This window comes from Danio aesculapii, chromosome 12, assembly GCF_903798145.1.
Source record: "Danio aesculapii chromosome 12, fDanAes4.1, whole genome shotgun sequence".
Taxonomy (NCBI): domain Eukaryota; kingdom Metazoa; phylum Chordata; class Actinopteri; order Cypriniformes; family Danionidae; genus Danio; species Danio aesculapii.
The window spans coordinates 145,852-158,114 of NC_079446.1; the positions used below are offsets into that span (position 1 = coordinate 145,852).

At 42.3% G+C, this 12,263-nt stretch overlaps 1 protein-coding gene across 1 annotated transcript in view; it reads right to left on the bottom strand.

The window, feature by feature from the left end:
• The window catches only part of dnah9 (dynein, axonemal, heavy chain 9), a 57,505-nt gene that overhangs the window by 24,144 nt on the left and 21,098 nt on the right, over positions 1 to 12,263 (bottom strand). The window contains exons 23-28 of the mRNA XM_056469920.1: positions 11,236 to 11,362; positions 10,590 to 10,742; positions 10,076 to 10,201; positions 8,142 to 8,381; positions 4,856 to 5,016; positions 1 to 45 (exon numbers count right to left, since the gene is read on the bottom strand). The exon at positions 1 to 45 is cut by the window's left edge and continues 112 nt beyond it. Coding sequence (XP_056325895.1) covers positions 1 to 45; positions 4,856 to 5,016; positions 8,142 to 8,381; positions 10,076 to 10,201; positions 10,590 to 10,742; positions 11,236 to 11,362 — 852 coding nt within the window. The remainder of the gene's footprint in view (positions 46 to 4,855; positions 5,017 to 8,141; positions 8,382 to 10,075; positions 10,202 to 10,589; positions 10,743 to 11,235; positions 11,363 to 12,263) is intronic.

A 12,263-nucleotide genomic window follows, 5' to 3' on the forward strand; every position in this document is an offset into this window, starting at 1 on the left:
CCACTCATCACCAGATGCAGAGACTGGGTCAGAGTGATGTAGCACCTGCAGGACACACAGCAGACAAACCAACATTCAGAAGCATGATAGGGATCCAGCAGATCAGCAGGGTGTTCTCTCAGAATAAAGCCTGACAGGTTTATCAGCAGCTGCTGCAGGAGACTGAAGGGTTTATTCTGAGATAACAACCGTCTGGATGTGCTTTATCCTGATTATTACACAGATACTGGACACTAAACAGAAACATTAGACACTAAACAGTGTTCTGAGCTGGAAGAGTTCATTAATTAAACACAAAGCTGACAGACTCAAACAGCTGATGGAGTATACACTAACCTGACCATTATTCACACACTAGATGGAGACAAACAGACTCAAACAGCTGATGGAGTATACACTAACCTGACCATTATTCAGACACTAGATGGAGACAGACAGACTCAAACAGCTGATGGAGTATACACTAACCTGACCATTATTCACACACTAGATGGAGACAGACAGACTCAAACAGCTGATGGAGTATACACTAACCTGAGCATTATTCACACACTAGATGGAGACAGACAGACTCAAACAGCTGATGGAGTATACACTAACCTGAGCATTATTCACACACTAGATGGAGACAGACAGACTCAAACAGCTGATGGAGTATACACTAACCTGAGCATTATTCACACACTAGATGGAGACAGACAGACTCAAACAGCTGATGGAGTATACACTAACTTGAGCATTATTCACACACTAGATGGAGACAGACAGACTCAAACAGCTGATGGAGTATACACTAACCTGACCATTATTCACACACTAGAGGGAGACAGACAGACTCAAACAGCTGATGGAGTATACACTAACCTGAGCATTATTCAGACACTAGATGGAGACAGACTAAAACAGCTGATGGAGTATACACTAACCTGACCATTATACACACACTAGATGGAGACAGACAGACTCAAACAGCTGATGGAGTATACACTAACCTGACCATTATTCACACACTAGATGGAGACAGACAGACTCAAACAGCTGATGGAGTATACACTAACCTGACCATTATTCAGACACTAGATGGAGACAGACAGACTCAAACAGCTGATGGAGTATACACTAACCTGACCATTATTCACACACTAGATGGAGACAGACAGACTCAAACAGCTGATGGAGTATACACTAACCTGACCATTATTCACACACTAGATGGAGACAGACAGACTCAAACAGCTGATGGAGTATACACTAACCTGACCATTATTCACATACTAGATGGAGACAGACAGACTCAAACAGCTGATGGAGTATACACTAACCTGACCATTATTCACACACTAGATGGAGACAGACAGACTCAAACAGCTGATGGAGTATACACTAACCTGAGCATTATTCACACACTAGATGGAGACAGACAGACTCAAACAGCTGATGGAGTATACACTAACCTGAGCATTATTCACACACTAGATGGAGACAGACAGACTCAAACAGCTGATGGAGTATACACTAAACTGACCATTATTCACACACTAGATGGAGACAAACAGACTCAAACAGCTGATGGAGTATACACTAACCTGACCATTATACACACACTAGATGGAGACAGACAGACTAAAACAGCTGATGGAGTATACACTAACCTGACCATTATTCAGACACTAGATGGAGACAAACAGACTCAAACAGCTGATGGAGTATACACTAACCTGACCATTATTCACACACTAGATGGAGACAGACAGACTCAAACAGCTGATGGAGTATACACTAACCTGAGCATTATTCACACACTAGATGGAGACAAACAGACTCAAACAGCTGATGGAGTATACACTAACCTGACCATTATTCACACACTAGATGGAGACAGACAGACTCAAACAGCTGATGGAGTATACACTAACCTGACCATTATACACACACTAGATGGAGACAGACAGACTCAAACAGCTGATGGAGTATACACTAACCTGACCATTATTCACACACTAGATGGAGACAGACAGACAGATGAGTGTGATAGATATGAATGTGGATGTACGCATGTGGATGAACGTATTCACTCAAGATAACTCTCAGCTCCTGGGTGAGTGTGGGTTATTCAGTGGGTGTTATCTGGGAAAAACAGACTTTGGAATGTCACGACTGACCAATCAGAATCCAGTATTCCTGACAGCTGTGTAATAAGTGGAGTATAACACAGACTAACTGAGTTAAAGTCTGTTATTGTGAGCAGACAGCTCTATCCCAGCCCTGCTGAATGTTCCTCCCTCACGCTGCACATCAGGAGTGCTGTATTTACTGATGACCTGTGTAGAGAATGAAGGACTCTGGATATTTGTCAGTCTTTACCCCAGAAGAGTCCAGCAGTGTGTGTTTAACAGGTGAGGACGACCTGCTTTATGTCATTTACACCAACAGGGAACGCTCCTGAACCCACATCTCTCAATAAATCTGCTCATTCTGGATCTTTAAAGGTGCCATCAAGTTAAAATAATGATTTTAGATGTTAGTGTCAGTATTATTCATTTATAGGATCTCTATAAGCTAGTGTGCTCCAACACACTGACACTATTCACATTCAGAAGATCCATTCATTCATTCATTTCCTTCAGCTTAGTCTCTTTATTCATCAGGGGTCACCACACTGGAATGAACCACCAACTATTCCAGCATATGTTTCACACAGCGGATGTCCTTCCAGCTGCAACCCACTACTGGGAAACACCCACACACACTCATTCACACACTCACACACTCATACACTACGGCCAGTTTAGTTGATCAGTTCCCCTATAGCACATGTGTTTGGACTGTGGGGGAAACCGGAGCACCCGGAGGAAACCCACACCAACACGGGGAGAACATGCAAACTCCACACAGAAACACCAATTGAACCAGCCGAGGCTCGAATCAACATCCTTCTTGCTGTGAGGCCACAGTGTGACACCACTGAGCCACCATATCACCCCAATTATTAAACAGCACTATAAATACAGATTGTCATGTTCACTCGTTCAGATGATGGACAGAGAGTCTACAGTTTGTGTTTAGTTTGCTAAAGTTCAAGCTCTGTTTCATTAATGAACTGAGCAGTGTCGAGTGGGACATTTACAGAAAACCAACCTAAAGTTATAAAGAGCCTAAAAATAAGCTGCGTCTGTTGAGTGTGTGTGTGTGTGTGTGTGTGTGTGTGTGTGTGTGTGTGTGCAGTATCTGAATGCAGCCATCTGTGTTCAGTGTTGTCAGTGAATGAGTGTCGGTCAGCAGAGCTCACACTCTCCATATGCTCCGGAAGCTGCGCTGCCATTAATCTGACCATCAAACAGGAGCGGATCTGCTTTGTTATGCGTTCAGAGCTGTGTGTGAAGGCCGTCTGAAGGGCTCAACTTTTCTTTATTTGCACACGACAAACAACAAGCGACAGAGCGGATTCCTTCTTCTCCAATGCAGAGCAGTGCTGGAGCTCACTTATAAAACTTAGAGCAGAACCCTTCCTAAAGGTGAACGCTCGGCAGCATACAGAGGGCTTTATTAATGAGTATGCCTCATATACTGATTTAAAGTCATTCAGTTTAGTCAGTATTGAACTTCAATATGTTTTCTTACAGGGGGTGACACGCTGGCTCAGTGGTGTGGCACGGTGGCCTCACAGCAAGAAGGTCACTGGTTCGAGTCCCGGCTGGGTCAGTGTGTGTTTCTGTGTGGAGTTTGCATGTTCTCCCCGTGTTGGTGTGGGTTTCCTCCGGGTGCTCCGGTTTCCCCCACAGTCCAAACACATGCGCTATAGGGGAACTGATCAACTAAACTGGCCGTAGTGTATGAGTGTGTGTGTATGAATGAGTGTGTGAGAATGAGTGTGTATGGGTGTTTCCCAGTACTGGGTTGCAGCTGAAAAGGGATCCACTGTGTAAAACATATGCTGGAATAGTTGGCGGTTCATTCCACTGGGAAACCCCTGAAATAGAGACTAAGTCAAAGGGAAATGAATGAATGAATGTTTTCTTACAGCAGCACACACTCTCTCCTCAGGTTTTATAATAGATCATAACGTTTGCATGGGAATTTGCTCACACACACTTACACCCCTGTTTAGTGCGTACGCAACTTGAGCTGCAGATCTGTACATATATTTGATTAATTATTGATTAAACACTTGACTATAATATTTGTGGATGGACAGAGGTTATGTACTCCAGTGTGATCAATCAGGTCTGTGTGCTGAAAATCTTTCTTCTTTTTTAGACGTGTATTTTTATATTATAAATGAGTAAAAATTATTGTAATATTTCTGGTGTATTTTAGCGCTCTCTCTCCGGGTTTCCTTTAATATTTAACATATTAATATCCTTTATATGTCTGTTTACTGTGTGTTTTTATTTATTCAGTTCACCACAGTGAGTGCACAGAGAATAAAGCCTCTTGGTTTGAACTTAGCAGACACACACACACACGCACGCACGCACACACGCACGCACACAAGCACGCACGCACGCACACGCTTTCTTTCTTTTGTTAATCACAATAGAAGATAATCTGAAAAAATGGTGGAAACCTGTAATCATTGATTGCCATAGTGTTCTAAATATCTTCTTTTGTGTTGATCAACTCAAAGATTTGGAAACACTTCGGGGAGAGTAAATAGAGAGTAAATGTTTATTTTCATCTTAAATAAATGAGGTGAATAATGAGCCTTTTTATGTCCTTCATTTATGTTTTCCAGCAAGAACGAGCTTATACTTCCATATACACAACCAGACTGAGAATTCAGTGTGACTGACACTAGGAGTGTATTCAGTCAGTGTTGAGCAGTGAGTGTGTGTTCTGCAGTGTGTACTCAGACCTGTCTGTGAGCGGTGTGATGACCAGGCGAGGAGTGTTTCCCAGATACTCATATGAGTAGAGGAACTGAGCGTCGCAGATGTTGGCGAAGCAGTGTTTCTCTCGGTCACCCCAGCGGTGCCGCAGCTGAGACAGCCACAGGAACGCCTGAGAGTTCTCCACCTGACACACACACACACACACACGCACACACACACACACACACACGGAGGATTAGGCAAATATACAGCTCAACTCAGAGTTATTCCCCCTCCTGTCACATTGTTAATCTTTATTCCAGTATCCCCCAGATGATGTTTCTCAGATTGAGGAGTTTCTCTCAGTATTTCCTCTAATATTTGTTCTTCTGGAGAAAGTCTGATTTGTTTTATTTCAGCTAGAATAAAAGCAGTTTTTAATAGTTTTAAAGCCATTTTAAGCTCAATATTATTAGCCCCCTTCAGCAATATTAGTGTTGGATTGTCTCCAGAATAAACCACTGTTATACAATGACTTGCCTAATTACCCTAACTTTACCCTAATTACCCTAGTGAAGCCTTTAAATGACACTTTAAGCTGAATACTAGTCAGATATCTAGTCTAATATTATGTGCTGTCATCATGACACAGAGAAAAGACTTCAGTTATTAGAGATGAGTTAATAACACTGTTATGAGCAGATGTGTGTTCTCTGTGTTCTACAACACGTGTGAAATATTAGTAATAGTTAGACAGCAGGGCGAATGATCCTGAGTTGATCGATGCTTCACAGCTGAGCTGAAACCCTTTCATTAGCTCTGCTGTTCTGCTGAAGCTCAGGCCAATATGAGCAATCACACACTCGGGCTTTCGTCATGCAGAGACAGTGTGTGTGTGTGAACACTCTCTCATGAGGCGCCTGAAGGACTTTCACACTCCTCACGCTGCTGTCGCCAGCACACACACACACACACACACACACACACACACACACGCAAACACACACACACACACACACAAACACACACACACACACACAAACACACACAAACACACACAAACACACACACACACACACACACACACACACAGCTGAAGATTCAACACACACGTCTGAAACACGTCTTCAAATCTCATAATGGCAGATTTCAGCAGCCCGGCTCAGATTTCACTGCTTTTCTCTGTTTTTAGGATTCTTTTCGAACAGAAATAGGGATGAAAGGCGAAATATTTCCCAGTACTGGGTTGCAGCTGAAAAGGTATCTGCTGTGTCAAATATATTCTGTAATAGTTGGCGGTTCATTCTGCTGTGGCGACCTCTGAATTAGAGACTAAGTCAAAGGAAAATGAATGAATGAATGAATGAATGAATGAATGAATGAATGAATGAATGAATGAATTAGTGTGATGCAGGTATATTGATCGAGTCATCTGTGGTTTGTCTGTATTAGAGATGCCAGAAGGACAGCAGTAAGAGCACAGCAGCATGTCGTCACTGTAACTCACAGACTGGCGTCTTCATTACTCTCATCTGCTGACTTTCACACATGTGAGAAGCGCGAGAAGTTTATTTTCTGCTCTGCAAACAATGCTTCCATTTTGCCTTATTTCTAATCCAATTATCAGTAATTCTTAATGAGGAAGCAGTTTCTAGACAAGCAGGAAATATTGGGTTGTTTTCAGAGATAATGAGTCAAAATGAAGAGAGTTTCTCCTTAAAGCAAGCTGAATAATCTGCCAATGTGGTGAGCTTATGTCACAATAAAACCCTGATTATTTGCTTCCCCAGTGGCAGATTACTTTGCTTGTATTAATTAGTTTTTAAACTAATGGAGAATGTTTATTTTCAGGTATTTCATCTGCATCAACACTGTGGATTCATAATGAAGTATAAAGACTTGGACTGAATGTGTAATTGTGCAAACACTGAGGAGGAATGGCAGATTAACCTGCTGCTGCATTTACAATAACATGGGAGGAAATTAAATATGAAAGAAATGTGGATGATGTGACAGGATGATTGACAGGTGCTGTAACTAAGCAACAGATCCACCCATTGATGAGGAGGCAGTTCGTGCCACAGCTCACACACTCCTCTGTTGTTTTTATTCCTGCATAGATGAATTGAGATGAAGCATTTCTCCTAAAACAACATTATCAGTGGAGGTCAAAGGGGGTTAAAGTCCTCAACTGAGCCCTAAATATGAGCTGGAGAGCAGATGAGACCGAGCGCAGATCTCCTCTAACACACAACAGTAAGATGATAAACACTTGACTAGGGAGGCTTGATACTGAAGAGATCAGCTATAGTATTTAATCTTTAGAGATATTAGCTGCACTGTGAATATGACTTCACCACACCGCTTACTCTGTTTGCACAGAATTCCTTCATTTGGATAACTCTGCAGAGAAGACAATAATGAATAAAATATTACAAACAAATTACCATAAATAATAAATACAAAACAGCAAGAATAGAACTGAAATAAAGAGTGTTTTGTGGTCTTCTGAAGAGTCGAACAGTATTTATGGACAAATATTGAGTCATTAAATGTAAAAATACCACAGGACTGTATATTCTTCACTCAATAAATAATTAAATGCAATTAATCTTTCTTAAAGTTATAAAGAGCTCAATTTCTTCTTCCTGAATGCTTTAAACTCCCTTGAAACACACACACACACACACACACACACACACACACACGCACACACACACACACACGCACACACACACACACACACACACACACACACACACACACACACACACACACACACACACACACACACACCCTCACAGGCCTTTAAACACTGCATTAAATGCTGTTCTCACTCAGAGATTTAGTTTTGTTTCTAGTGTAAATATCTAAAGATTCTTAAATCCAGAAGCATTTTCTAGTCAAGCACAACATATTGTCTTGTTTTCAGAAATAATATGTCAAAAGTATGTGTTTTTTCCTTAAAACAAGCAAAATCATCTGCCAATGGGCAAAGATAATAATCAAATGTCAAACAGAGAAACAGGATTATTTGGTTTACCTGTTGGCGGAGGATTTTGCTTGTTTTCAGGATTAAAACACTTAAAGTTCAGCATATTTATTTCTTTAAACAACACAATATGTCTAGAAGATGCTTCTTGATTTAAGAATTTCTAGATATTTACACTAGAAACAAGACAAAACCTCTCACTGGTTTAGCAGATCAGTATAATCAGACCTCAACACTGCAGATCCTGTGCTGTGTCTACTGTGAATGTGCACACGCTGTGATAGGGATGCTGAAATGCAGTTCTACACAGGACAGGTAATTGAGTGAATTCTGAGCACCTTCTGCGTGATGATCTTGTCCACCACGTCTCTGGCGTGCACGTCGATGGTGCAGATGGTCATGACCTTCTGCCGGTCTCCGGGCGTCAGCTGCCCGATCAGCATGGTGATGAGTGTGTTCAGCTGGTTCACCTGCTTCTTATAGTACTCCTTCATGGCGTTCTCGTATCCCTCCTCCAGCCTGGAGAAGGCAATGCCCACATCAGTGGTCCACCAGATCTGAGTGCAGGTCAGCGCCACCTGGAGGACACGGACACATCAGCAGGCTGAAATAATCCTCTGCACTCATGTGGAAAGCACACATTAGCTCTCCACACATATATCATTTTGTGCATCTTGCCACGATGTGCATACATTTAAACACGTACGAGCAATTTCATGCAAATGGCACCCTAGCCATGAAAACAATAAGGTTTTGTGTGTAGGCTTGTGTTTTCCAGTGCTGTAAAATACTCTAAACATCTCAGTCAGTGTTGGCACACCAGCACCAATTTCACATCAGTCATCCATCATGGAGCTTTCCCCTCATTCATGCACAAATGCTGAATTAAATCCATCATGATTGTTTAAAAGAGAGCCGACTCTTCTCCTTGTGATGAGCATTATTGCTGTTAGGTTGTGCAGTTTAATTGACAGACTTTCGACAAAGATGTTGTAGATTGTGAACTGGAGGATCTTTATGGTCACCAGCTATAACACGTTTATTTCAGATGGATCTTTTTCTGATCGCATTACTCTTGTTGTTCTGGAAAAGATAAACATGATTCAATATTATAATGTTCACATTCACTTTCTCAGTGCATTTCATTTCCTTCAGCTTAGTCTCTTTATTCATTAGGGGTCACCACAGTGGAATGAACTGCCAATTATTCCAACATATGTTTTACACATTGGATGCCCTTACAACCGCAACCCATTACTGGGAAACACCCATACACACTCATTCACACACACACTCATACACTACAGCCAGTTGAGTTGATCAGTTCCCCTATAGCGCATGTGTTTGGACTGTGGGGGAAACTGGAGCACCCGGAGGAAACCCACACCAACACAGGGAGAACATGCAAACTCCACACAGACACACCAACTGACCCAGCCAAGGCTCGAACCAGCGACTTTCTTGCTGTGAGGACACACTGCGACACCATTGAGCCTCCGTGTCACTCCCCTTTTCTGTATGTTTATGTTTTAAGTTTTTACTGTAAATGTCACATCCATAACGCTGGAACTGCTCTCACTCAACACTGGGTGTAAACAATAAATAAATAAATTAAATATATATAGTTAGTCTAGTTTCCACACATCTACAGAACTCATAGTTTACCAATTACAACAACTCATTTCATGATCTGCTCATCCTCTAATTGTGCTTCACTGAGCTGACAAATGCTGCTTTCAGTAATGTGCCAGCTTTAATGTGCTCATTTATTATAGGATATTGCTGAAAGCGCTGTGTGTTTTATTCAGTAATCTCCTCCTGTGTTCTTCATTACGCTCCTCATTCACCCTGACATTTTCCACTTGAGTTTGAAAGAACTATCCAAATCAGCGTTCATTCAGGAATTAGATGAATTCATTGAGCAGACGCTTTACTGACGAGTGTCTGACAAACCAAACCTCCACAACAGAAGAGGCGGATTTAATCATACAGTCAGTGAAGCTACAGGGAGACTGGCAATGCCGCAGATTTGGCTGATCTGAGCTGATTAGTGGGCTGGAAACACAGCAGAATCCCCATAATCCTTCAGTCGCTCATTCACAGAGTAATGCTGCGCAGAGGACAATCATCAACATCACAGCGTGTGTGTGTGTGTGTGTGTGTGTGTGTGTGTGTGTGTGTGTGTGTGTGTGTGTGTGCGTGTGTGTGTGCATGTGTGTGTGCGTGCGTGTGTGCGTGCGTGCGTGCGTGCGTGTGTGTGTGTGTTCAGTACCTGAGCCGGGTAGTCAAACAGCCACTGTTCTCTGGGTTTCTCCTCATAGGCAGCGACGGCTTCGGTCATCTCGTGACGCACAGTGGCTCTCATACTGTCCATAACACGGTTCAGCCACACTTCAACCTGGAAACATTAGCAGATGCTAACATTCTACACAAGTACACCTACAATAATACATTGGAGAAAAATGACAAACTACAATATTTGATGTATGAATGTGTGTGTAGTGATGTCTGTACTGTGATCTTCAGTGTGTGTTAGATGAGTTGAGTTTAGTCTCTGCTACTGACTGATCTGATCTATTGGATATGCACAGATCTGTTATTGTGCAGCAGACCTGAGAGACTCCTCTATGATCAACACTGTCTAGAATACTTTAAATCAGTATATGACACATGATTGTTTTGCTAGTAGCAGCACTGCTCTTCTGAATAAGCTCATCTGTGATTGGTGTGTGCATCACTGTCACAGGTACGGTCTGCCGTGCACTGTGGGTAATGTGTGTGTGTACCTGTCCGGTGCAGTCGCAGGCGTGGCTGAAGGGCACGTGCTCGTCCTCTTTGCTGAACATGCCCAGAGCGGTCTTCTGGAGTCTGCCGTCCTCGCCCGCCTGGAACTGCAGCTTGGCCATATTGTCAAACAACTTGGACAGATGCTTCTGAACCTGCGGGAGGAAGAGCACGGCTCAGCTCTGCACACAGCTCTGTCCTGATCTGACTTTCAGAAAACTGACAGGGGAGCAGCAGCGAGCTACAGCGCCATCTAGCGGCACAAAACTTTCTTGAGGAAGTCTAATCATTATATTGATGGACTGAAGATTTTTGAGGACACATGAGGAGTCCTGTACATGATCAGCTCTTTCACAGAATATGCTGAACTGTACCTTAAATATGTGCTATAGCGTAAGAGCAACAACGAGGAAAATCAACTCCTGACAATATACAAACAGCATGAGAGTGTTTAATCTTCAGTCATGCACACGCATCTTCATATTGTCCTGTGGATTTTAATTGATTCATTCATTCATTTTTTTCAGCTTAGTCCCTTTATCAATATGGGGTCACCACAGCGGAATGAACCGCCAACTTATCCAGCATATGTTTTACGCATATGCCCTTCCAGTGTGTGTGTGTGTGTGTGTGTGTGTGTGTGTGTACCTGGTGCGGGTCGGTGCCACTAGACAGGATGTCGAGCAGGTCAGCGGAGGAGATGAAGTAGAAGCGAGGGAAGGCCAAGCGTTTGGTGTCCAGATACTCAGACAGGGCTTTCTCACAGAGGGCCAGCCTGCAGGAACAGCAGAGACACATCACAGCAGAGCATCATGGGACACATTAAACACTCACGTGTGTTTCCTGAAACCAGCACTTCCTGAAGGAGCGTTCTGAAAGTTAACTTTTCTTAAAGTTCATTTATGAATATTCATGAGTGTAAATGAGACATCAGAGATGCAGAGGGAAGTGTGTGTGTGTGTGTCATAAAAACACAGTGGAAATCAATTATTCATTCATTTATCAGCTTAGTCTCTTTATTAATCAGGAGTCGCCACAGCGGAATGAACCGCAAACTATTCCAGCACAAGTTTTACGTAGTAGAAACACCCATACACACTCATTCACACACACACACACACACACACTCATACACTAGCACCCGGAGGAAACCCACGCCAACACAGGGAGAACATGCAAACTCCACACAGAAACACCAACTGACCCAGCCGGGACTCAAACCAGCGACCTTCTTGCTGTGAGTCCACAGTGTGACACCACTGAGCCAGCGCGCTGCCCAAAATGAGTTATTTTTTTAGTGATTTTTAATCATGATCGTTGAAATAGCTCACTTCTATTACCTAATTTCTTGTCTTTGCCATGATGACAGTATATAGTATAGTATATAGTGCCATTTAAAGGCTAAACTAGCTTAATTAGGTAAATTAAGCAAGTCATTGGATGACAGTAGTAAATGATTTATTAAGAGCCTAATAATCTTGACCATAAAAACTATTGTTATTTAAATTAAAAACCCTTTTATATTCCAGGCGTACTCAAATAAACAAGACTTTCTTATTTATAATGCAATATGGTGAATTAATTTGCCTTCAGATGTACTTGATGGTAAATCAGTGATGCTTCTGGCCTTTCTGCTTCTTGCCAGAGTAACAGTCTGCTCATTCCAGCTAACTATT